Source organism: Scyliorhinus canicula, chromosome 18 (genome assembly GCF_902713615.1).
Source record: "Scyliorhinus canicula chromosome 18, sScyCan1.1, whole genome shotgun sequence".
In the NCBI taxonomy this organism is placed as follows: domain Eukaryota; kingdom Metazoa; phylum Chordata; class Chondrichthyes; order Carcharhiniformes; family Scyliorhinidae; genus Scyliorhinus; species Scyliorhinus canicula.
In genome coordinates, this window is record NC_052163.1 from 73773506 (window position 1) to 73800672 (window position 27167).

Below are 27167 nucleotides of genomic sequence, written 5' to 3' on the forward strand. Positions count from 1 at the left end.
GACGTGGAGTGGGAGTGAAAATTGAAGATTAGATTGTCCACGTGGAGTGAGAGTGATTATTGAAGATTAGATTGCAGATGTGGAGTGGGAGTGATTATCGAAGATTAGATTGCAGACGTGGAGTGGGAGTGAAAATTGAAGATTAGATTGTCCACGTGGAGTGAGAGTGACTATTGAAGATTAGATTGTCCACGTGGAGTGGGAGTGATTACTGAAGATTAGATTGTACACGTGGAGTGAGAGTGTTTATTGAAGATTAGATTGCAGATGTGGAGTTGGGGTGATTATCGAAGATTAGACTGCAGAGGTGGACTGGGAATGTTTATTGAAGATTAGATTGCAGACGTGGAGTAGAGGTGATTTTTGAAGATTAGATTGCAGACGTGGAGTGAGAGTGTTTATTGAAGATTAGATTGCAGATGTGGAGTGGAGGTGATTATTGAAGAATAGATTGCAGAGGTGGACTGGAAGTGATTATTGAAGATTAGATTGCAGACATGGAGTGAGAGTGATGATTGAAGATTAGATTGTACACGTGGAGTGAGAGTGATTATTGAAGATTAGATTGCAGTAATGGAGTGGGAGTGATTATTGAAGATTAGATTGCAGAGGTGGAGTGGGTGTGATTATTGAAGATTAGATTGCAGACGTGGAGTGAGAGTGATTATTGAAGAATGAAGGGACATTATGAGAATGAGAAATGTATTCATGTGGAAGATTAACACTGACAGATTGCTTAGGGTGAAATACCTATTTCTGTACTGCAACTTGGATGTATTTCTGTGAGTCTTAGTCCCTGGTGTTTGAGATGGTGGTGTTGCTGCATAGGATAGTCTATTTGGTTGATTGAGTATGTTCAGTCACCTGAGCATCTCTCCCTGTACTTTGGTTAAACACCCCAGCTGACACTCAATGGAGTTTGTGTCACCTGTGGATCTACCAATCATACAATGGCTGACTAATATTGATGAAAATTTACGTTCAGTCCCATCTCACATTGAACATTTCTATTCCAGGAAATTTCACCTTCGACTGAAAAGAGATTCGACTATGTTTACGGAAAATTTTAGAATTAAGACTGAAAGTGGCTTTGAACATGCCGACCTCTCCCACATCTATTCCGGGGATCTGCAAGGTAATCCGATTCACTGATATGTAATGACTGGCTGGCCTCTGTTTTCACAATGTAGTTCATGATGCCATGTAGCCCCACTAATGAACACTTAGCACATCCATCTGACATTCCATTTTCCTCTTTTTAATATAGCAGTTACCCAGTTTACTTTAAAAGGTTTAACAGGGGGACATAATCGTCATGACGATGCATTAATTGTTATCTTGCATTGAATAAATGACACAGACACAGGCCATTCTGCCCAACCCTTCCACGCTGACGTTTCTGCTCCACTCTCGTCTTTCCTCATCCAAATCTACCATCAAATCCCTCTATTCCCCTCTCCCACATGGACCTGTCAAGTTTACCCTTAAATATTATTTGGTTCTCCTACTCCCTGTGGTTGTGAGTTCCACATTCTCACCACACTTTGGCTGAAGAAGTTTCTCCTGAATTTCTACTGGATTTCTTGACGACTATCTTATATCGATGGTCGCTCGTTCTGCTCTTCCCCACAAGAGTAAACATCCTCTCTGCATCTATAAAGCCTTTCAGAATTTTGACGACTCCTATTATCTCACCCCTCAGCCGTCTTTTTTTACAAGAGGAAAGAGATCCAACCTGTAGATCCTTTCCTGATTTGTTTCCCCTCTGCCTTGGATGCCGGACCAGATCCTGGTTTATGTTAGGATAATGGTGAAGAAACCCCAAACAATTTTCAATTTGTAAAACTGTGAGGAAAGGATACTTCACCCTAGGAATGATGACTCTGACCAATAGGTATCTTTTATATTAAAACAAACTTTAATTTAAACACAGAATTAACCTTATTAATATCAAAGATTTCCAATTATCAGTTAAACATTTCTTAAATAAAAGGAAAAACATACACTCACTATCTACAGCTGCTACTAACTCCAATTAAGCAACCGAATACAGTTCAAATGACACTTCCCAATAAATTTAACCGTCAGGTTATTTGTTTATCTGTGCGGAACTTTGGAGACAGAACCCTTTCAAGAGCAGATCCAGTACACATCTGTCTTGTCAGACTCTTCTGCTCAACTTAACAAAAATACAGACAGACCTGGCTCCTCCATTAATTACACCATCTGTATTCCACCAAGATGTCCCATCATCTGCTTAACTAGGACTAACTACACTCCCTCATAAGTTATTTACACCCCAGGGAACTTCCAGCAATCAATAAAATACCCACCTGCCATCTCGCTGTGAACAAGCATGTGATTGCAATCAACAATTACCTCACCTTTTATGACTCCTTAATTACAGCTTTTTAGACACACTGTCCATATGTATTTTAAACCAGGATTTTTAATAATATTATTGCCACAAATTTGAAATGTAGAGAGAGACCTTCCGGCTGTTCACGCTAGCGGGATTATCTGGTCCTACTGAGAGCACACCCCCGCCTTGGTTTCCTGGCGATGAGGCGTGCATTCATTGGGAAATGCCGTTGACAATAGCGGGAACAGAAGATCTGGCTGGTGGCACCCTCCCCCGCAGCCGCAAAAACGCAGCGGGTTGCTCATAAAATCCCGCTCATAATATGAAACAGTTTCCACATTTAGCACAGATCAGAGATCTGCATCATCCTGCACCTCTCCAGTGCCTCTATATCCCTGCTATAATATGGAGAGCAGAACCACTTGAGATGATCATTTTGCCCCCAATTAATTGTGTGCAAGACCTATCTCATATACACGGTGATCATGAGAAGATCTAGCAGATCAGGATTCACCAGTTAAAACTCCCATCATTAAACAGTAAATCCATCAGCAAGGAGCTGAGGAGCATAAATTGGGAACAGTTGTTCTCAGGGGAATGCACAACAGTAATGTGGGGATTGTTTAAGGAGCACTTGCTGCGAGTGCTGGACAGTTTTGTCCCACTGATAAGAAGAAGGAATGGTAAGGTGAAGGAGGCTTGGACGACAAGAGAAGTGGAGCTTCTAGTCAAGAGGAAGAAGGAAGCTTACGGAAGGTTGAGGAAGCAAGGATCTGGCCGGGGTCTAGAGGGTTACAAGGTAGCCAGGAAAGAACTGAAAAATGGACTTAGGAGAGCTAAAAGGGGGCATGAAAAAGCCCTGGCGGGAAGGATTAGGGAAAACCCCAAGGCGTTCTATTTGCGTGAGAAATAAGAGGATGATCAGAGTGAGAGTAGGGCCGATCAGGAATAGTGGAGGGAACTTGTGCCTAGAGTCTCGGAGGTAGGGGAGACCCTAAATAAATATTTTGCTTCAGTATTCATTAGAGAGAGGGACCTTGTTACTCAAGAGAACAGTGTGAACCAGGTTAAAATACTCGAACATGTTGATATTAAGAAGGAGGATTTGCTGGAAATTTTGAAAAGCATCAGGATAGATAAGTCCCCTGGGCCTGACGGGATATACCCAAGGTTACTACGGGAAACGAGGGAGGAGATTGCTGTGCTGTTGGCGATGATCTTTGCGTCCTCACTCTCCACTGGAGTAGTACCGGATGATTGGAGGGAGGCGAATGTTGTTCCCCTGTTCAAGAAAGGGAATCCCTGGGAATTATAGATCAGTCAGTCTTATGTCTGTGGTGGCAAACTACTGGAAAGGATTCTGAGAGATAGGATTTTAAAAAGTACATTTAGAGTGCACAATTATTTTTTCCAATTAAGGGGTAGTTTAGCACGGCCAATCCACCTAACCTGCACATCTTTGGGTTGTGGGGGCGAAACCCACGCAGACACAGGGAGAATGTGCAAACTCTCACAGACAGTGACCCAGGACCGGGATTCAAACCCAGGTCCTCAGCGCCGTAGGCAGCAATGCTAACCACTGTGCCACTGTGCTGCCCTGAGAGATAGGATTTATGATGATTTAGAAAAACATAGTTTGATTAAAGATATGGGGCGGAATTTTCTGACCCCCAGCCGGGCCGGAGAATCATCGGGGTGCGACGTGAATCCCGCCTCCGCCGGCTGCTCAGTTCTTCGGCGCCAGGGTTTTGGCAGGGGCGGGAATCGTTCCGTGCCGGTCAGCGGCCATTGGCAGTGCCCCCCCCGGCGATTCTCCGGCCCACGATGGGCCAAGCAGCAGCGCGTTTTAGGCCGGTCCCGCCGGTGTAAATTAGTCCCAGGTACTTACCGGCGGGACCTGGCTCTGCGGGCGGCATCCGCCATCCTCGGGGGGGTGCCCCCACGGTGGCCTGGCCCGCAATCAGGGCCCACCGATCCGCAGGCGGGCCGGCTGCTGTGGACCTCCACCAAGGTTGGTGCGGAGACGAACCCCCCTGCGCATGTGCCAGAACACGCTGGCGCTCCCGCGCATGGGCTTACTCGTGGCGGCCGGTGGAGGCCCTTTGGTGCCGGTTGGAGCGGCGAAAAGCCCTTTGACGCCGGCTGGTGTGGCGCCAACCCCACTGCCGCCGGCCTAGCCCCTGATGGTGCCGAGGATTCCGCACCTTCCGGGCGGCCTGACACTGGTTCACGCCACTCCTCACCGCCGGGACCGCCCGCCCCGCCCACCCCGCCGGGTATGGGAGAATCCCGCCCATGGGTGGGATACTCCCGCAATCAGCGGGGCGGGCCATACCGGCACCAAAGAATTACGAGAACCACCCATGCGCGGGCCACCCAGAAGTGGTGGAATTCTCCGCTATCCGGAGGCTAGGCCAGAGCTGGAGTGGTTGGCAGCACGCCACCCACCGCCGAAGGGCCTCTGCCATCCGGCGCGATTTGGCGCATGCGCAGGATCGCCAGCATATTCAGGCGCATGCTTACAACCGCTGGACTGATTCCTGCGCATGCGCAGGGGGTTTCTTCTCCGTGCCGGCCATCGCAGAGCCTTACACAGGCCGGTGCGGAGGGAAAGAGTTCCCCCACGGCACAGACCTGCCCGTAGATCAGTGGGCCCCGATCGCGGGAAGGCCACCGTGGGCCCCGCACCCCGGGACCGGAACCCCCCGCGCCCTCATGTGGACTCCACAGGCCCCCCCCCCCCCCCCCCCCCCCAAGCCAGGTCCCGTCGGTATGGACCATGTCCATTTCAAGCGCCAGCGGGACTGGCCGAAAACGGGCGGCCGCTCGGCCCATCGGGGCCCAAAGCTGGGGGAGGGGCGGGTACTGCCAATGGCCTCCGACCAGCGCAGCGCAATCTCCACCCCCACCAGAAAAAGGGCGCCGGAGAATTGGTCGGCCGGCGTTGGAGCGGCGGGGCGGGATTGACGCCCCCCCCCCCCCCCCCCCGCCGAATCTCCGACCCGGCCGGGGGGGGGGGGGGGGGGGGGGGGGAATCCTGTCCATGATATGGAGATGCCGGCGTTGGACTGGGGTGAGCACAGTAAGAACTCTTACAACACCAGGTTAAAATGCTCGCATTCAATGTATCGTCTTGCATCTTGGACGTTGTCTGTATAAATATTTCTGAAATCTACCTCGTCAGTCACCTGAGGAAGGAGCAGTGCTCCGAAACTAGTGTTTGAAACAAACCTGTTGGACTTTAACCTGATTAAAGATAGTCAGCATGGTTTTGTGAAGGGCAGTTCATGCCTCAGAAGCCTCATTGAATTCTTTGAGGATGTGACGAGACACATTGATGAAGGTCGGGCAGCGGATGTGATGTATATAGATTTCAGTAAGGCATTTGATAAGGTTCCCCATGGTAGGCTCATTCAGAAAGTCAGTGGGTATGGGATACAGGGAAATTTGGCTGTCTGGATAATTGGCTGTCCGAAAGAAGACAACGAGTGGTAGTGGATGGAAAGTATTCCACCTGGAGGTCGGTGACCAGTGGTGTCCCGCAGGGATCTGTTCTGGGACCTCCACTCTTTGTGATTTTTATAAATGACTTTGATGAGGAAGTGGAAGGGTGGGTTAGTAAGTTTGCCGATGACCCGAAGGTTGGTGGAGTTGTAGATAGTGTTGAGGGCTGTTGCAGGTTACAACAGGACATTGACAGGATGCAGAGCTGGGCTGAGAAGTGGCAGATGGAGTTCAACCGTGATAAATGTGAAGTGATTCATTTTGGAAGGTCGAATTTGAATGCTGAATACAGGGTAAAAGGTAGGATTCTTGGAAGTGTGGAGGAACAGAGGGATCTTGGGGTCCACGTACATAGATCCCTTAAAGTTGCCACCAAGTTGATAGGGTTATTAAGAAGGCATATGGTGTGTTGGCTTTCATTAACAGGGGGATTGAGTTAAGAGCCACGAGGTTTTGCTGCAGCTTTATAAAACCCTAATTAGATCTCACTTGGAATATTGTGTCCAGTTTTGGTCGCCTCATTATAGGAAGGATGTGGATGCTTTGGAAAGGGTGCAGAGGAGATTTACCAGGATGCTGCCTGGAATGGAGGGCATGTCTAATGAAGAGAGATTGAGGGAGCTAGGGCTTTTCTCACTCGAGCGAAGAAGGCAGAGAGGTGACTTGATAGAGGTGTACAAGGTGATGAGAGGCATGGATAGAGTGGATAGCCAGAGACTCTTCCCCAGGGTGGAAATGGCTGTCACGAGGGGACATAATTTTAAGGTGATTGGAGGAAGGTATTGGGGGATGTCAGAGGTAGGTTCTTTACACAGAGAGTGGTGGGTGTGTGGAATGCACTGCCACCAGAGGTGGTGGAGTCAGTCATTAGGGACATTTAAGAGACTCCTAGACAGGCACATGGACAACAGTAAATTGAAGGGTGTAGGTTAGGTTGATCTTAGATTGGGATAAATGGTCGGCACAACACCGTGGGCCGAAGGGCCTGTGTTATGCTGTACTGTTCTATGTTCGAAATCTCATAACATCAGCTGAGAATTACCTGAAAACTGCTTAAACCCTGTTTCATTACACTGCAGTAATGGTAGGAGAATGGGAACATATGCAAGGAGTCAGAGGAGAAGGAAACAACAACAAAACCAAAAGACAGAAGGGGAATAAGAAAAGTGATCGGCAGAGAAGCCAAGGGCCAGATTCAAACAGGGTCACAGTGAAAAATACTGGGAACAAGACAAGCTTAAAGGCTTTGTGCCTTAATGCATGGAGCATCAAAATAATACAGATGAACTAATTGCACAAATAGACGTAAACAGGATGATATAATCGGAATTACGGAGACATGGCTGCAGGGTGACCGGGGATGGGAACTAAATGTCCAGGGGTATCAGTATTAGCAAGGGCAATAATAAGGAAAAGGTGGTGGTGTGGCACTGCTGGTTAAAGAGGAAATTAACACAGTAGTGAGAAAGGATATTAGCTCTGACAATGTGGAATCTGTGGGGGTAGAGCTGAGAAATACCTCGGGGCAAAAAACATTATTCGGCATCGTTTATAGACCCCCAAACTGCAGTGGTGATGTTGGGAATGGCATTAAACAGGAAATTAAAGATGCATGTGATAAAGGAACATCTGTAATTATGGGTGATTTTAATCTGCGTACAGATTGGGCAAATCAAATTCGTCGCAATATGGTAGAGGAGGAATTCCTGGAGCATATATGGGATAGTTTTCTGGACCAATACGTTGAGGAACCAACTAGAGAGCAGGTTGTCCTAGACTGGGCACTGTGTAATGAGAACAGTATCATTGGCAATCTAATTGAGACCCCTTAAGGATAAGCGACCATAATATGACAGAATTTTTCTTTTTTTAGAAATGTATTTTATTACAAACATGAATCAAAACAGGTTACAGTGAATGAACACCCCGGGAAACATACTTCCCAACAATCAACTAAACAGTCTGTACAGATTTCCCCCCTTTTTCACCTCCCCACCCCCACCCCGTGATGAACAGCCTCTCAAACACGGTCACCTTTCCTCAAACTCCCCTGAAGAGCCCATTAACTACTACTTTATCTTCTCTAATCGCAGCAGGTTGTGCAGGTCACCCAATCAAGCCGCTACCCTCCGGTAGCGATGCCGACCACCACTCCAGCAAAATACGCCGCTGTGCAATCAGAGAGGCGAAGGCCAAGACATCGGCCTTCCCGCTCTCCATGAGCTCCGGCTTCTCTGAAACCCCAAATACCTCCACCAAAGGGTCCAGGTCCACCTCCTCCTCCACTATCCTGGCTAGGACCACGAATACTCCCGCCCAGAATCTTCCCAATTTTTCACAACCCCAAAACGTGTGCACGCGATTCGCTGGCCCCCGCCCACACCTCTCACACTCATCTGCTACCCCCTGAAAGAACCCATTCATTCTCGTCCGAGTCATATGCACCCTGTGCACCACCTTAAACTGTATCAGGCTCATCCTTGCACAAGGGGAGGTCCCATTTATCCTTCGCAGTGCCTCATTCCATACTCCCCAATTTTCCATTTCTCACCCCATACTCCACTTCCCATTTCTCCTTGATCTTCACCATCTGCTCGCCTCCCTGCTCCCCCAGCCACTTATATATATCGCCAATTCTTCCCTCCCCTTCCTCATCCGGAAGCAGCAGTCGCTCCAGCAGGGTGTATCCCGGCAATCTAGGGAACCCCTCCAGACCTTTCGCGCAAAGTCCCTAACCTGCAGATATCTGAACTCACTCTACCCTCTGTGACAGAATTTTTCATGAAGATGGAGAGTGAAGTAGTTGATTCCGTGACTAGGCCCCTGAATAAAGAAAACTACGATTATATGAGGCTGAGTTGGCTTTGATCGATTGGGAAACGTTACTCAAAGGGATGCAGTGGCAAACATTCAAGGAGCATATGGGGGAAGTGCAACAATTGTTTACTCCTGTCTGGCACAAAAGTAAAATGGGAAAGGTGGCTAATCCATGGCTTACAAGGGAAATCTATTTATTTATTTAAAATAAATTTGGAGTATCCAATTTTTTTTTCCAATTAAGGTGCAATTTAGCATGGTCAATCCACCTAGCCTGCACATCTTTGGGTTGCGGGGGATGAGACCCACGCAAACACAGGGAGAATGTGCAAACTCCACACGGAGAGTTACCGGGGGCTTACAGGGGAAATTAGGGATAGTATTCGATCCAAGGAAGAAGCATACAAATCGGCCAAGAAAAACAACAGGTCTGAGGATTGTTGGAGCAGCTTAGAATTCCGCAAAGAAGGACCAAGGGATTGATTAAGAAAAGGAAAATAGAGTACGAGAGTAAGCTTGCAGGGAATATGAAAACTGTCTGTAAAACCTTTTGCAGGAACGTGAAGAGGAAAAGATTGTTGAAGAAAAATGTCAGTCCCTTACAGTCAAAAACAGGGGAATGTATAATAGGGGGTAAAGAAATGGCTGAGCAACTAAACACATACTTTGTTTCTGTCTTCACAAATGAGGATGCAAATCTGATTTGATAAATATTGAGGATCGCATGGTTTACAGAAAGGGAGGAACCGAAGGAGACCAATATTAGTAGAGAAATGGTGTTGGGGAAATTGATGGGATTGAAGGCTGCTAAATTCCCAGGGCCTGATAATCTACATCCCAGAGTACTTAAGGAAGTGGCTCGAGAAATAGTGGAGGCAATGATGTCATCTTCGAGGATTCTAGAGAATCTGGAACAGTTCCTGCAGATTGGAGGGTAGCTGATATTACTTCACTATTTACAAAGGGAGGAGGAGAGACGGAATTATAGACCAGAAAGCCTGACATTGGTAGTGGATTGGATTTGTTTATTGTCATGTGTACTGAGGTACAGTGAAAAGTATTTTTCTGCGAGCAGCTCAACAGATCATTAAGTTCATGGGAAGAAAAGGGAAGAAAAGAAAATACATAATAGGGCAACACAAGATATACAATGTAACTACATAAGCACTGGCATCGGATGAAGCATACAGGGTGTAGTGTTAATGAGATCAATCCATAAGAGGGTAATTTAGGAGTCTGGTAACAGCGGGGAAGAAGCTGTTTTTGAGTCTGTTCATGCATGTTCTCAGACTTCTATATCTCCTGCCCGATAGAAACAGTTGGAAGAGTGAGTAAGCCGGGTGGGAGGGGCCTTTTCCCCAGGCAACGGGAGGTGTAGATGGAGTCAATGGATGGGAGGCAGGTTTGTGTGATGGACTGGGCGGTGTTCACAACTCTCTGAAGTTTCTTGCGGTCTTGGGCTGAGCAGTTGCCATACCAGGCTGTGATGCAGCCCGATAGGATGCTTTCTATGGTGCATCTGTAAAAGTTGGTAAGGGTTAATGTGGACATGCCAAATTTCCTTAGTTTCCTGAGGAAGTATAGGCGCTGTTCTGCTTTCTTGGTGGTAGCATCAACGTGGGTGGAACAGGGCAGATTTTTGGAGATGTGCACTCCTAGGAATTTGAAACTGCTAACCATCTCCACCTCAGCCCCGTTGATGCTGACAGGGGTGTGTACAGTACTTTGCTTCCTGAAGTCAATGACCAGCTGTTTAGTTTTGCTGGCATTGAGGGAGAGATTGTTGTTGCTGCGCCACTCCACTAGGTTCTCTATCTCGCTCGGGGGGAAATTCTAGAATCCATTATCAAAGATTTTATAGCAGAGCACTTAGAAAATAGTGGGAAGATTAGACAGAATCAGTATGGATTTATGAAGGGGAAACCATGATTGATAATCTACTGACTTTCTTCAAGGAGGTAACCAGTAGAGTTGATGAGGGGGAGCCAGTGGATGTGGTATATTTAAGCCTTCAGAAGGCTTTTAACAAAGGCCTGCATAAGAGAATAGGTGTAAAATTAAAGCGCATGGGATCAGGGGTAGTATATTGAGATGGACAGAAAACTGGTTAGAAGACAGGAAATAAAGAGTAGGAATTAACAAGTCTTTTTAAAATTTGCAGACAGTGACTAGTGGGGGACTGCAGGGATCAGTGCTAGGACCCCAGCTAGTCACAATAAATATTAATGATTTAGATGAGGGAACAAAATGTAATTTCTATAAATATGTAGATGACACCTAGTTGTGTGTGGGGTGAGCTGTGAGGAGGATGCAGAGATCCTTCAGTGTGATTTGGACAAGTTGAGCGAGTGGGCAAACGAATGGCAGATGCTGTATAATTTGGAGGAATACGAGGTTATTCACGTTGGTTGCAAGAACAAGAAGGCAGATTATTATCTAAATAGCCATAAGTTAGGAGAGAGGAATATGCAACAGACCTGGGTGTCCTTGTACACCAGTCACTGAAGGTAAGCATGCAGGTACAGCAGGTGGTAAAGAAGGCAAATAGTATGTTGGCCTTCATTGTGAGAGGATTTGAGTACAGGAGCAGGGATGTCTTGCTGCAGTTGTACAGGACCTTGTCGAGACCACTCCTGGAATATTGTGTGCAATTGTGATCTCCTTATCTGAGGAAGAATGTTCTTGCTCTAGAGGGAGTGCAGCAGAAGTTTAGCTAACTTATTCCTGGACTGGCGGGACTTGTGTACGAAGAGAGATTGAGTTGGTTTGGATTACATTCGCTGGAGTTCAGAAGAATGAGGGAGCACCTCATAGAAACCTATAAAATTCTAACAGGACCAGGCAGGGTAGATGCAGGAAGGATGTTATCGATGGTGGGTACGTCCAGAATCAGGGGTCACAATCTGAGGATATGGGGTAGACTATTTAGGACAGAGATGAGGAGAGTGGTCGGCCTGTGGAATTCGTTACCACAGGGAGTAGTTGAGGCCAAAACATTGTATGTTTTCAAGAAGCACTTAGATATAGCACTGAGGGCGAAGGGGATCAAAGGATATGCCGGGGGGGGGGGGGGGGGGGGGGGGGGGGAGTGGGATTAGGTTATTGAGGAGTTGGATAATCAGCCATGATCATAATGAATGGCAGAGCAGCCTTGAAGGGCTGAATGGCCTCCTCCTGCTCCTATTTTTAATGTTTCTATAAGTACTTACGCTATAAACTCAGGTATAATTTTTACTTCCTCCAAGAATTCTCTCACAAGACACATCACTCTTATGTGTTCATTTCTGTTACGACCCCTGGGCTCGTGCACGGTCAACTCCAGCCCCACTTGACCCAGAATCGCAAAACAATTGAAATTAATAAATAATTCTTAGAAAAACGCCCTTACCTGCTGAATAACTACAGTCAGCAGGTGTGTGAATTTAAACACAATTAAGTTTATTAATAACAATAAGTGTAATTAAATATGCAGCAAATAACTATTATCCAGTTCATAACCCACCCACTTAAACTTGCCACACTCTCTACACACACAATAAACAAACAAACACAGAGGGGAGAAGAGGGGTGTAAAGTAATAATGAAAGTAAAAAGATACGAGTCTTTGTTCCAGATGGTTGTTTCTGGTGCACCTTTCATCAATCAAGGCTTTCTGTTCGAGATTTCTAGTTTTCCGGTCTAAAAATACTTTCACTGTCGATTCATTTAGGTCTTCAACTGTTTCCCCAGGCTCTCTGAAAATCATCCCACTCAAGCAGGATCCAATCACCGCCTATTACCGGGCTGAATATGGCCTTTTGGCCAATTCATTGGTCACTAGCCAACCAATTGAACTGAGTCCCACCGATCTTCCGTGTGTCAGAAAGTCTCAGCTCAGCTGTCCGAAAGCTAGCACAGTGTTCTTAATTGTAACTTCTGAATTCCTCACTTCCCATGCTCAACTTAAAGATATATGTCCATTAAGTATCCATGGATCTAAATGTTAACAGCAAAAATAAAGAAATGGAAAATAAGAGAATCAACAGGAAGGGCCCTTACACGTCTGTAGGGATCACCCATAAGTATCTCACAATTCTCTGGATAATTCTCCTCAGCTCCAGCTATTCCCAGAGGTAAACCTTTAATTTACCACCCCTTAATTGTGAAAGCCTCAGTTCATTTTTCGAGTTACTTTTCAATACTTTCAAGATAATCTGTTTGTTACTTTCAGTGGAACAACACTCTGTGAGGACCATTCAAGCTTCAGACTAGACAATCTTCCACTTCTGTTCCCTATCATTTACTTCTCTCAGTGAGCTGCAAAACACATGAGGTCCAAACTGCTATCCTTTCCAGCAAACACTCATATAAATGAAACCAGAGAACTCCCCGAACTCCACCCATCTCCATGATGAAATAGCCTGCTCTGGGATGTCTTCAAATTGACCGTTTGATTAATTATCCCTCATTTACAATGTTTCTTAAATGCATTGAAACCAATTTAGCCCTAACTCCCAAAACAAAATATCTCTATGGAATTCTCTTCTTTGCAAGCTATGCAGACATGTGGGCTGGATTCTCTGACCCCAGGGCCGGATCGGAGAATCGTCGGGCCGGGCGCGATTCACGCGACACCACCCTGACGCCGGTGAATCAGCGCCATTGGCGCCAGTCGGGGGCCACTCTACGTGACCCTCCCCCAGCAGTTCTCCGTCTGGGATTGGCCGAGTGGCCGCCAAGATAGCCTGTGTCCTACTGCCGGCGTTCACATGTGGTCTTACCCGGTGGGACCTCAGCGTCCGTCATGCGGGGGGCAGCGGGTGGGGAGTGGGGGGGGGGGGTCCGACCTGGGGGGGGCCTCCACCGTGGCCTGGCCTGCGATCGGGGCCTACCGATCGGCGGGCCGGCCTCTCCTGGTGGGGGCCCCCTTTACTCTGCGCCGGGTCCCTGTAGCTCTCCGCCATGTTGCGTTGGGGCCGGCGCGGAGAAGGAAGCTAGCGCGCATGCGCAAATTGGCGCCGGCCGCAGCGAGCGTGCACAGACCCACGCCGCCCGTTTGACGCCGGTACCGGCAGCTGGAGCTGCATGACTCACTCCAGTCCCATGCTGGCCCCCTGAAGGGCTCAGGATCGCTGCTCCTGGGGGTCTGTTCACGCCGTCGTAAAACACGTTGGCGTTTACAACGGCGTCAACACTTAGCCTCAGGATCAGAGAATCCCGCCTAATGCCTCCAGCTGTGTCGCTGAGTAAGCTTACCGGCTGTTTTATATCTTTATCTCTTTTATAGTAATTTTATTAAATAAACATGGGTCACTTTTTGAATGGTTATTTTTGAGACATTCTGGCAAACTCTAAAGCCTGGCATTCAATGACCTTGCCCATTAACACTTTTTCCAGAACTAAAATTTGTCTCCAAACCTCACAATGAATTAGGTAGTCACAACAGCAACATACAACATATGACAGCATGCGACAATGTACAAGAACACAACACAATATGACCACAAACAAAAAGAATGGGCTCTGGAGAATTTCCACCATTGGTATCTCTGCAGGATACTCAAAGTCAAGTGGGAAGACATGCAAGCCAATGACAATATTCTCAATGAAGCTAGTTTGTCCAGCATGACACCCATAATCGTATCAAATCTGCTCCACAGGTCTGGTTACTGCATCCGCAGGCCAGATAATCAGCTTCTGAAGCAAACCCACTCTTCATAGAAGCTGAATCATAGAATCCCTACAGTCCGAAAGGAGGCCATTCGGCCCATTGGGTCTGCAACGACCCTCTGAAAGAGCACCCAAGCTAGGCCCACTCCCCCATCCTATCCCCATAACCCCACCTATCCTTTGGACATTAAGGGGCAATTTAGCGAGGCCAATCCACCTAACCTGCGCGTCTTTGGATAGTGGGAGGAAACTCGAGCACCCGGAGATAGATGTATCAACTCAAGGCATGTCGTGGATGATCTCAGAAATCTCAAATACATTGAAGCAAAAATTCAGACACGGGGAGAATATGCAAACTCCACACGGACAGTGACCCGGGGCCGGATCGAATCCAGATCCTCAGCACTGTGAGGCAGCAGTGCTAACTACTGCGCCACCGTGCCGCCCTAAAGGAGTGATCTAACTAATATTAAAACAGAGTCCATTCTGGACAGGGTTAGCAGGCTCATTCGCGTTGGGAATGACCCCATTCTCTAATGGCACTCTGTCTTGCTTTTGTGCCCCAGTTGGCAATGACCTGCCCAGGCCGCACTTAGCCACATTTCCTACACTGGGGAGGTCTGACAAGCAGAGCTCCTCACTGCAGGAAAGGGTTGGGGCACCATTTTTAAATGGCGCCCTGATCTCACGACCCCCATACGCAACCCCTGGACTACCCCACGCCCCAACTCACCTGTGGGGGGTTATCGTGCCGAACTCGGCCTGCACCCCACCACATCTGGGCAGGGTACCCCCGGGGCCGATTCCCGGTGGGGGCACAATGCCAGCTTGGCACCTTGGCTCTGCCAGCCTGGCACTCTGGTAGTTCCTCTGCTAGCCTGGCAGTGCCATCTGTAAACCCTGGCAATGCCATCTGGGAACTCAGGTGACATGACCAGGATGCTCAAGTGGCACTGCCAGGTTGCCCGGGTGGCACCAGCCTGGCCAGAGACTAACAACCGGGCAGCCTCTGATTGCCTGGGAGACCCCCCCCCCAAGTACTGTTTGTGGAGACCTGTTCCAAATGGCACCCGGCTGGGGTCTCCTTGGCAAGGCCGGTAGATGCTGGCTGGCTGTTCGATCAGGTGTAGACAGAGGTAAGGCTTCGAAGCTAACTTCACTCTGCAAGATTTAATCCTGCATATTGTGGGTGGGATCCAGTTCACCAGATCTAACCAGATCGTGTGAGGTTTAATGGCTGTCGGGAACACTGGGGGAGACCTCTCCTGGCATCTGCTGGTCATGTTGTGCCCCCATTCAGGTGGGACGTGGCCGGTATATCGCATCCAAAATTTATTGATACTCAGTCTGGGACTCAACAAGAAACAGCTTGATTAAGGTGACTCATTTTCTCTACACAGATGACACAGATTCCTTTTGCCATGGTTCTATCATCGATGGCCGATTTGAAGGTTTTATCCAAACGCAGAAAGGAAAGTACTACATCGAACCCATTGAGCAATACTTTCAAGAAGAGAATCCCACTGTTCATTCCCTCATCTATCACCAGGATGATATAGGTGAGTGCTGACTGTAAAATATTTACCTGTGAGTTTTGACTTCATATTTGGGATGTGAGTGTCTATGTCGAAGCCAGCATTTATTGTCCATCCCTAATTGCCCTTGAGAAGGTGGTGGTGAGCTGCCTTCTTGAACCGCTGCAGTCCATGTGGTGTAGGTACACCCACAGTGCTGTTAGGGGGGTAATTCGAGGATTGTGACCCAGCGACAGTGATGGAAAGGTGAGTCAGGATGGCGTGCGGTTTGAAGAACACAATTCACAAAGTCTGCCTTGAGATCTCAGTAGCGGTATATCTCCTATATAAACTCTTTGGGGCTGGGGCCCTGGAAGCCAGATGAACATGACTTTGAAACTGAATTTAGGAATTGTGAGACATTTCAAAGACTTGTTGGTTCAATTTACTCGTTGGGACTCGTTAACTGAATCAACACAAGGTATGTGTCAGTATTCAAATGGCATGTTATCCATTAACTTGGAGCAAGATTAAAACATGTTCTCATCCCTCTGAAAACACCGACTGTTTGAGATGAATTTTATTTGCTCTCCTGATCTGGTCCCTTCTTCCTGTCACACCAGCTAGAGGTAATATTGGGCCGAATGTACACTATCGGCTGTCTAGAGAGTGGGGCAATTGAGTCACTGACACACAAAGTGCTGGATTTCTCATGCACCATTAAATTTCAATGCTGTTTGTGGGATCTTGCTATGTGAATCCTGCCGATTGTTTTGCATGCAGAACAACAATAACTACATTTCAAAAGTACTGACTTGACTGTACAGTACTTTGCAAATCCCAAAGTTGTGAAAGGCGCTACATAAATGCAAGTTCTTTATTTTTCCTTCTTCTCTCTCCCCCCCCCCCCCCCCCCCCCCCCCTCAATCATGTAGGTACAACAAGCAATTAGGAAATTATAGAATCATAGAATCCCTGCAATGTAGAGGAGGCCATTCAGCCCATCGAGACTGCACGGTCCTCTGAAAGAGCACCCCACTAGGGCCCTTTCCTTGCCCCCTTCCCGGAACATCACCTAACCTTTGGACACTAAGGGGCAATTTAGCATGGCCAATCCACCTAACCTGCTCATCTTTGGGAGGAAACCGGAGCATCTGGAGGAAACTGAAGTTGAAAACTCACCACTATACTTAGAATTCCCCCTATACCAAAAAGGGTCGATATTCTAAATGGTGAACAAGGATTCTCACTCCCTGACTCCGATGCAGGCTTAGGTGGGTGCTATTCAGGTCAAACTATATTTTCTTGTTATCCCCCGGTATAACCCATACCCTCACAGTCCAAAGATGTGCAGGTTGGGTGGATTGGCCATGATAAATTGCCCTTAGTGTCCAAAATTCTATGATCTATGATTAACCTAGGACAAAAGTTCGGCACAACATCGTGGGCCGAAGGGCCTGTTCTGTGCTGTATTTCTCTATGTTCTATGTCTATGTTCACAGAAGAATTTTACCTAGTTACCACTTAGTAGCATCGATCCTGGGTCCTGCGTTGCTAAGTAAGTAAGACTTTGTAATAACTACTGTTTCAGGTCAAAACTTTTAAGTTATTTTATTATTATTTTTTTCTTTTAAAAGCTGCAATCACTATCTTTACAGAAAAGTAAAAAGATCTTGCTTCTGGATTCTCCTGGTTGGTTGAAGAGACCTTCAGGTCCACCTTGACAATCATTTTACTTTAGCTTTTGATCTTCCTTAGATGTATTCGCTGTTCCACTCGGTTACTATGCTCTATCTTTCCCATGACCGAGCTATGAGAGCTGACTCTGAGCTGACCATGCTGGCTGTCCCCTTTCTTAGGGTTTATATCCCCCTTCTGGCAGTTATTAAGTTTATATGACATTATTGGTGGTGGAAGTGGTGGCTGAGTGGTATCTTCACTGGACTAGTGAACCAGAGGCTCAGGTTCAAATCCTGCCATGGCAGATGGTAAGATAAAAATTAAGAATTGTCTTTTTTTTTTGGCAGCACGGTAGCATGGTGGTTAGCATAAATGCTTCACAGCTCCAGGGTCCCAGGTTCGATTCCCGGCTGGGTCACTGTCTGTGTGGAGTCTGCACGTCCTCCCCGTGTGTGCGTGGGTTTCCTCCGGGTGCTCCGGTTTCCTCCCACAGTCCAAAGATGTGCGGGTTAGGTGGATTGGCCATGCTAAATTTGCCCGTAGTGTCCTAAAAAGTAAGGTTAAGGGGGGGAGGGTTGTTGGGTTACGGGTATAGGGTGGATACGTGGGTTTGAGTAGGGTGATCATTGCTCGGCACAACATCGAGGGCCGAAGGGCCTGTTCTGCGCTGTACTGTTCTATAAGTCTATTGTAAAGTAACTTTTATTTCGCTTGAATTGTAAAAGGTACCTTTAATCTAAATTTTTCTAACACGACATTTTGAGCATGACCTCATCTCATAGATCTGATTACATTGTATCCTTCGTGATGTTCAAAAATGCTTTGATTTCAAAGTAATGCACTATCAATTATGTAAAGATGAGAGTAGAATGTAATCGAGGCTTTATTACACTGAGATGTGTGGCCTCCTACGCAGCTGACGAAATGGCTGCTGTACGGGGAGCACATATATTTATACTCCGCCTACTGGGCGGAGCCAGCAGGCCCGGGATCTACCCCCCTACCTGTAGTACAGGGGCCTTACCGTAAAGCACCTATAACAACATCCTCTATCTACAATATATACATCAGTGGTGACTACCACATTCACCCCCTGTTAAAAATGAGTCTGGCGGGGATGGTGGAGAACTAGATACAGGAAACTGTGTTTTAAAAGTACAGTAAAAATTATAAATTCAGGCGGTCTGGTGCCTTAATCTGTCGTAGAGAGCTCCGTAGTGCTGGTGGTGACTCCGGCGGCGGCTTGGTCTTCGTCGAAATCCTCTTCACCCCGGGTGTGGGCAAGGGGAGGGCGGAATGTCCCGGAGCGGGGGCTGCGGTGGGGTGCGCCGGGGGAAGGGAGGGTGGCGCCGGGTTGGGGGGGGTGCGGGGAACCAGCTGGTGCCAGGTCCCTGAGGGAGCCTGTGCCTTGGCGGCCGTTGGGGTACGCTACGTTAGCGTACTGCGGGTTGGCATGAAGTAGCTGTACCCTCTCAACCAACGGGTCTGACGTGTAGAGTCGCACGTGTCTATGGAGGAGAAGGGGTCCTGGAGCTGCCAGCCATGTTGGGAACGATACCCCGGAGGTGGATTTCCTGGGGAAGGCAAAGAGACGTTCATGGGGAGTTTCATTAGTCGCAGTGCATAGAGCGACTGAATGGAGTGAAGTGCTTCGGGGAGGTCCTCCTGCCAGCGGGAGGCCGGGAGATTTCTGGACGGTAGGGCCAGCTGGACGGCCCTCCAGACCGTCCCATTCTCCCTCTCTACCCGCCCGTTTCCCCTGGGGTTGTAGCTGGTCGTCCTGCTCGAGGCATTGCTCCTGTTGAGCAGGAACTGATGCAACTCATCGCTCATGCATGAGGATCCCCGGTCGCTGTGGAGGTAGGCGGGGAAACCAAACAGAGCGAAGATGGTGATGAGGGCTTTGATGACGGTGGCAGACGTCATGTCGGGGCATGGGAGTATTCATCGACCACATTGAGAAAGTATGTGTTGCAGTCGGTGGAGGGGAGGGGCCCTTTAAAGTCCACGCTGAGGTGTTCAATGGGGCGGAAGGCCTTCACCAGGCACGCATGGTCTGGCCGCTGGAAGTCCGGTTTACACTCCACACAGACCTGGCAGTCTCTGGTGATCGCCCTGACTTCCTCGATGGAGTTGGGCAGGTTGCAGGCCTTGATGAAATGGTAAAAACGGGTGACTCCTGGGTGACAGAGATCGTCGTGCTGGGTGCGGAGTCGGTCCACTTGTGCGCTGGCACATGTACCTTAGGATAGGGCATCGGGGGTCTCGTTGAGCTTGCCGGGGCGATACAAAATCTCGTAGTTGTAGGTGGAGAGCTCGATCCTCCACCTCAAGATTTTATCATTCTTAATCTTGCCCCGCTGTGTGTTATTGAACATGAAGGCAACCGACCGTTGGTCAGTGAGGAGAGTGACTCTCCTGCCGGCCAGGTAATGCCTCCAATGCCGCACAGCTACAACGATGGCTTGGGACTCCTTTTCGACGAAGGAGTGCCGAATTTCGGAGGCATGGAGGGTGCGGGAAAAGAATGCCACGGGCCTGCCTGCCTGGTTGAGGGTGACAGCCAGGGCGACGTCTGATGCATCGCTCTCCACTTGGAATGTTAATGTCTCGTCGACCGCGTGTATCGCGGCCTTGGCGATGTCGGCCTTGATACGGTTAAAGGCCTGGTGAGCCTCGGCCTTCAGAGGAAAAACAGTGGATTGAATGAATGGGTGGGACTTGTCCGCATAGTTTGGGACCCACTGGAAGTAATATGAAAAGAACCCCAGGCACCATTTGAGGGCCTTGGGGCAGTGGGGGTGCGGGAAATCCATGAGGGGGCGCATGCGATCGGGGTCAGGCCCCAGAACTCCGTTCTGGACCACATAGCCGAGGATGGCTAAGCGGTTTGTGCTAAACACACACTTCTCCTTGTTATACGTGAGGTTGAGGAGAGTCATGGTGTGGAGAAATTTGGAAAGGTTGGCGTCATGGTCCTGCTGATCGTGGCCGCAGATGGTGACATTGTCCAGGTACGGGAAAGTGGCCCGCAGTCCGTACCGGTCAACCATTTGGTCCATCTCCCGTTGGAACACCGTGACACCGTTGGTGACGCAGAAGGAGGCCCTAAGAAAGTGGTAAAAGCGGCTGTCTGCTTCGAACACAGCGTATGGGCAGTCCGCCTTACGGATGGGGAGCTGGTGGTAGGCAGATTTCAGATCCACTGTCGAGAAGACCCGGTACTGTGCAATCTGATTGACCATTTCAGATATGCGTGGGAGGTGGTACGTGTCGAGCTGCGTCCACCGATTGATGGTCTGACTGTAGTCATCGACCATCCTATTTTCTCCCCAGGTTTGACTACTACCACTTGAGCTCTCCAGGGGCTGTTGCTGGCTTCGATGATGCCTTCCCGAAGCAGCCGCTGTACCGTCTGCTCCTGGTGGCGACGGGTTTGCAATTCAGGGTTAGGTTTGCAAAAAGGGAAGGTGGGTCGACCTCGAGGGTCGCAAGGCCGCACACAGTAAGGAGTGGTAGGGGCCCGCCGAATTTCAGGGTTGGGCTCTGGAGGTTACACTGGAAGTCCAGGCCGAATAGCAAGGCAGTGCAGAGGTTGGGGAGGATGTAGAGGCTGAAGCCGCTGAACTCCACGCCCTGGACAGTGAGAGTGGTGATGCAGTACCCCCGGATCGCCACGGAGTGGGATCCGGAGGCCAGGGAGATTCTCTGATTGGCAAGGTGTACCGCGAGGGAGCAGCGCCTTACCGTATCGGGGTGAATGAAGTTCTGTGCTCCCGGAGTCCAGCAGGCAGGAGATCTCATGTCCGTTGACCTTCACTTTAGTTGAAGCAGTCACGAGGTTGTGTGGTCGAGACTGGTCAATCGTGACCATGGTGAGACGCGGCTGGTCATCGGTGGTTGCAGGTGATGAGTGGCCTGACGAGGTCCCAACGGGCAGGGGTCCCAAGTCGGGCAAGATGGCGGCGCCCACGGGCCGCACGTCTTGCGAGTCGAGCAAGGTGGTGGCGTCCACTGGCCGCACGTGGAGAGGTGCCGGGACAATAGCGGCGATTGAGCGGGCCTGGCACACTGCAGCAAAATGTCTCTTCTTGCCACAGGCCTTGTACAGGGCGCTCTGCGCCGGGCAGCCCTGTCGGGGGTGTTTTGACTGCCCACAGAAGTAGCATTTGGGCCCCCCGGAGTTGGTTGGCTGCCGCACGGCACAGGCGTGGGGTTGGCTGAGGGCGGTCGCTGATGGGGCGGTCATCTGCGGAGTCCACGATGCACAAGAAGGGTGGGCCTTGCGTTCGGGGAATAGACCTGAATGTTGCGTGATGCGACTGTAAGTGAGAGTGCTAGCTTTTTGGTCGCCGCGAGGTCGAGCGTGGCCCCCTCTAAGAGGCTCTGGCGGATGTAGTCAGACCCTATGCCCGTAACAAATGCGTCTCTCATCAGCAAATTCGAGTATTCCGTGGCCGAAACGGCCTGACAGTCACAGTCTCTAACTAGGGCGAGCAGGGCGCGACAGAAATCTTCCACCGACTCACCGGAAAGCTGGCACCGCGTGGAGAGGAGATGCCTGGCATAGATTTTGTTAGACCGCTGAGCGTAGTTTTCCTTCAGTAGCGCCACGGCCTCTGCGTAGGTCGGCGCGTCCTGGACGAGTGGAAAGATGTTGGAGCTCAGCCGCGTGTAAAGGATCTGGAGCTTCTGTGCTTCTGGAATTGCGTCTGGCACAGACCCGATGTAAGCTTCGAAACAGGCTAGCCAATGTTCAAAGTCTTTTTTGGCGTTGTCTCCTTGAGGACGCAGCTGCAGGCGATCCTGCTTGGTGCGGAGGTCCATCTCTGAAAACTCAGTGCATCAATTTATTACATTATATTTATATCCTACTCTCGTCTTTGCGAAATTGATAGTGCATCAATTTATTACACTATCAATTTCACAAAGATGAGAGTAGGATGTAATCAAGGCTTTATTACACTGAGATGTATGGCCTCCTACAGAAGCTGACGAAATGGCTGCTGTACGGGAGCACACATATTTATACTCCGTCTACTGGGCGGAGCCAGCAGGCAGGGATCTACCCCCGTACCTGTAGTACAGGAGCCTTACCGTAAAGCACCTATAACAATATCTTCTATATACAATATATACATACATACATCAGTGGTGACTGCCACACAAAGTGGCGTGACTTTTGATTCCTGTCATTTCTATTGTTTTATTATTATCAAATTGTGTCCCCAACTCATAATTTTGTCTTTGATTTGGGTCTAATTTGTGTTCTCGCAGACAGGTTGTCTCCAGCTTTCTTTAATTTACCTGATGTCAGCAGAACTTCACACCTATACATTTGTCACCTAATTCAACTGAAAACCTCATCCATTCTTTTCCATCTGCCTACTTAATTTCAATGAATGTGTGAAATATTGCTTTTAGCTTTATACTAAAAATTCAATCGGTTGTGAGTTGAAAGACTTGCATCACATTTAAACATTTGTCATCTAATTCAACTGAAACTTTATCCATTCTGTTCCATCTGCTTACCTAACTTCAAAAGGAGGTGCGAAACATTGCTTTGAGCTGTATACTAAAATTCGCTCAATTATGTCTTGAAAGACCTGCTTGTTTTGTTTGCTAAGCCTGCTTGACTAAGGCTATCTGCATTTTACAATCTTCTCCTGCAGCTGCTGTTAACCCTTTGTGGGATTTTCCCCTACATTCTCTCATGCACTCCATGTTTCAAATGACATATCTTCCCATATTTTCAATTACAAAACCCATGCAAACACGGGGAGAACGTGCAAACTCCACGCAGACAGTCAGTTGGTATTGAACCCTGGTCCCTGGCGCTGTGAAGCAGCAGTGCCACCTGGAAAGTGAATCAATAATTCTAAGGGAATGGAGTATAAGAATCGGAAATTCTCAATGCAATAAAGGTGGCTTTAGTGAAAGCACACCTGGAGTATTATGTACTATTTTGATCTCCTTAGCTAAGGAGATAGATCTAAGCTTGCCTTACAGAAAGTGAAATGAAAGTTCATTAGACTGATGCCTGGGCTAAAGAGGTTGTCTTGTCAGGTCAGATTGGATAGATTAGACCTATGTTTAGAAGAATGAAATGAAAATGAAAATCGCTTAGTGTCACGAGTAGGCTTCAAATGAAGTTACTGTGAAAAGCCCCTAGTTGCCACATTCCGGCGCCTGTTCGGGGAGGCTGTTACGGGAATCGAACCGTGCTGCTGGCTTGCCTTGGTCTGCTTTCAAAGCCAGCGATTAGCCCTGTGAGCTAAACAGAATGAGAAGTGCTCTTATTGTTAAGAGATGGCTGCTGGAGGCTGTTTCCACTGGATGGAGAATCTAGAATATGGATACAAGGCTTTTACCTGTCTGGCTGATGCTCTGTAACTACAAAGCCGGAAAAAGAAAATTGAACTTCCACCTCACTTCAGTCCTGTGCACGTCCAACAACCTACTCTGAAAACTCTGCTCATGTTTTGACAGCTGTGACAAATTCCACCACAGCAGCTGAGACAATCCACAGCATCCTCACAGAATCAACAACATTCTAAAATAACCAACAACGTTCTTAAAAAAAAAGTCAGTTCAGTTAATCACCCAATGTTAACGGATTCTTTAGAAAGTTCCAGACTCTGGATCTGCACCTGTGCTAAAGGTGAATCAGTTCTTCATTCAGCTATACCCAGTCTTTGTGCCAAGTTTCATCCATTAGTTTCTAAGATTTTTGTTCAGAGATAAACAGACAAACAGGGGTGAAAATATTAACTCTTTCCACCTTCAATGACGAAGTTATAAGGGCTGAGGTGAGGAGAAATTTTTTCACTTGGAGGGTTGTGAATCTTTGGAATTCTCTTACCTAGAATGTTGCAGATGCTCCAAGTCAGGCATCGATAGATTTTTGGATACTAACAGAATCAGTGGATATGAGGAGTAGGCAGGAAGGTGGCATTGAGGTAGGAGATTAGCAATGATCATATTGAATGGTGGAGCTCGAAGGGTTGAATGGTCTATTCTGACTCCTATTTCTTATGGGTTTTTTTGAAAATGTTTCTAATAAGGTTTTTCATTTTATACAATACAAAACAAAACAAATCTGTACAGACCATAAACAATTTACAAAAGCCCAACATTGGAAATAACCCCTCAAAATCCCAACCCCCTTTCCTTTTTTTGTTATTTTCAGATATTTTTATTGGAGTACATAGTTTAGAAAAGGTGATTGCCATGTATTTACATATGTATAGTACCCCCCCCCCTTCCCGTCTTCCCCCGTGTTGGTTGGCCCCACCCTGCCTCTCCTCTCCCCCCCCCCCCCCCCCCCCCCCCCCCCCACCTTGTGTTAGGTGTTCCTTTGGGTCTTGATCTATTTTGTTTTATTTGCTTGTGCCTGCCCTGGACGTGCTCTAGGTCCCTCAGCTGGCTCTGTTGCTCTGCCGGCCGGTATGGGGTGGGTGGGGGTTGTTGGTGCCCCTCCCCGTACCAGGCGGTTTGGCCTTGGCCAGCACCCCCCCCCCCCCCCACTCAGTCCTGTGGCTCTTCGTCCTTGCCGGAGGGCCCTGTATTTGTGGCCTTGTTTCTGGCCCCCTGCTGTGCACTCCGGCTGTTTCCAACTCCCCTCTCCCTGCCCTCCCCCTCCCTCCTTTCCTCCATCTGCCTGTTCCCTGGTGTCTTGTTGACCCAATGTGTGCCCCCCCCCCCCGCCGCCCCCTGCCCTCGCTCAATTGGCTGCTGGCTTCAAACAGGTTCTGGAACAATTTGGTTAATGGATCCATGTTTTGTGGAGTCCTCCTCTGCCCGTCGGATGGCGAATTTGATTTTCTCCAGATGGAGATATTCCGCCAGGTCTGCCAGCCCAGACCTGCCAGCCAGTCTGTAGCTGTGGGTGGTGCTGCTGATCGCCAGCCCAGACCTGCCAGCCAGTCTGTAGCTGTGGGTGGTGCTGCTGATCGCCAGCCCAGACCTGCCAGCCAGTCTGTAGCTGTGGGTGGTGCTGCTGATCGCCAGCCCAGACCTGCCAGCCAGTCTGTAGCTGTGGGTGGGGCTGCTGATCGCCAGCCCAGCAGCATTCTTTGGCGGCTGACTGGGGAGGCAAAGGCAAAGATGTTGGCCCCCTTCCCCATGTGTAGCTCTGGCTGGTATTATACCTCAAAAACCACCACTTTCGGGCTTGGCTCCACCCTCAAACCCACAACCTTGAACATTGCTTCAAAGAAGGCTGTCCAGAACCTGACGTGTCTCGGGCATGTCCAGAGCATGTGGGTGTGGCCTTCCTGGCACCGTTCGCATTTGTTCTCCATCCCCAGGAAGAACCTGCTCATTCACGGAACCTGGTTAGGTGTGCTGTGAGCTCACTCTACGCAGGTCTTGTGCAAGTGGAGGTGGAGTTGGCCCTGTTCAGTGCTTTGCTCCGGAGTCCCCACCCTATTTCTATCCCTAGTTCTTCCTCCCACTTTTCCCATGTTTCGTCCAGCGGGGAGCGTACCCTTCCTATCGTCATCCATACAGATCCCCCCAGTTCTCCCCTCCCAGATTGCCCACGTCCAGTAGTTCCTCTAACATTGAATGTGGGTATATTGTTGTCCCCCCCCGTGGAGGAAGTTCTTTATCTGTAGATGTCGCAGTTTGTTCCCGTTCGGTAGTTTAGTTTGTCAGTCACTTCCTCTAACGTCGCTAGTCTAACCTCTATATAGAAGTGTCCCCCCCCCCCCCCCCCGTCCTCCCCGTCCCCCCGTCCCCCCCGTCCCCCCCAGTCAGCTTCCCCCCCAGACTGTCTCCACCTCTTAAAGATGGTGCCTTGCATGGCTAGCCCGAACCTGTGGCTGCCACAGATAGGGGCCATAGTGGACATTTCGATCAGGTCGAAGTGTTGTCTCATTTGATTCCAGGTTTGCAATGTGGCTGCCACCACTGGGCTTGTTGGGTGCTTGGCTGGCAGGGATGGGAGTGTCGCTGTGGTGAGGGATCAGAGGGTTGTCCCTGTGCAGGAGCTGTCCTCTATTCTCGCCCATTCCTTTTCTGTTTTTTTCACCCATCCCCTCACTCTATCTGCCCAGTGGTAGTATTGTAGGTTTGGAGGGCCAGCCCCCCTGCTTCTTTTCTCTATTGGACCTTTTTGGGGATTCTTGGGTTCTTGCCCCCCCCCCCCCCCCCCCCCCCCCCCACCCACCCACCCACCACACACACACACACACACACACACACACACACAAACCCCATGATCTTTATGTCAACTAAGTTAAAGAGGACCTTGGGGATATAGATTGGTATGGATCTGAACAGGAAGAGGAACCTGGGCAGCACGTTCATCTTCATCGTCTGGCCCCTCCCCACTCGGGAGAGCGGGACTGTATCCCATCTCTGTTCCCTTTGTCAGACTGGTCAGATTCCACTTGTGGGTCCGTGTCCAATCATGGGCAATCTGGATCCCCAGATATCAGAATTTGCTTTGGGCTAGTTTGAATGGTAGCCCCTCCAACTCTGTCCCTCCCCCTTTCGGATTCACGGGGAAGACTTCACTCTTGCTCAGGTTGAGCTTGTAGCCCCGAGAAGGCACCAAACTCTCAGCAGCTTCATGATTCCTTCAATGCCACTTTGTGGGTCTCAGATGTAGAGGAGCAGGTCATCCACATAGAGTG

At 48.9% G+C, this 27167-nt stretch overlaps 1 protein-coding gene across 1 annotated transcript in view; it reads left to right on the forward strand.

Annotated features, from left to right (window-relative positions):
* The window catches only part of LOC119952919 (disintegrin and metalloproteinase domain-containing protein 10-like), a 135603-nt gene that overhangs the window by 18424 nt on the left and 90012 nt on the right, over nucleotides 1-27167 (forward strand). Inside the window, exons 3-5 of the mRNA XM_038776550.1 lie at nucleotides 1017-1135; nucleotides 15733-15891; nucleotides 24716-24747. Coding sequence (XP_038632478.1) covers nucleotides 1017-1135; nucleotides 15733-15891; nucleotides 24716-24747 — 310 coding nt within the window. The remainder of the gene's footprint in view (nucleotides 1-1016; nucleotides 1136-15732; nucleotides 15892-24715; nucleotides 24748-27167) is intronic.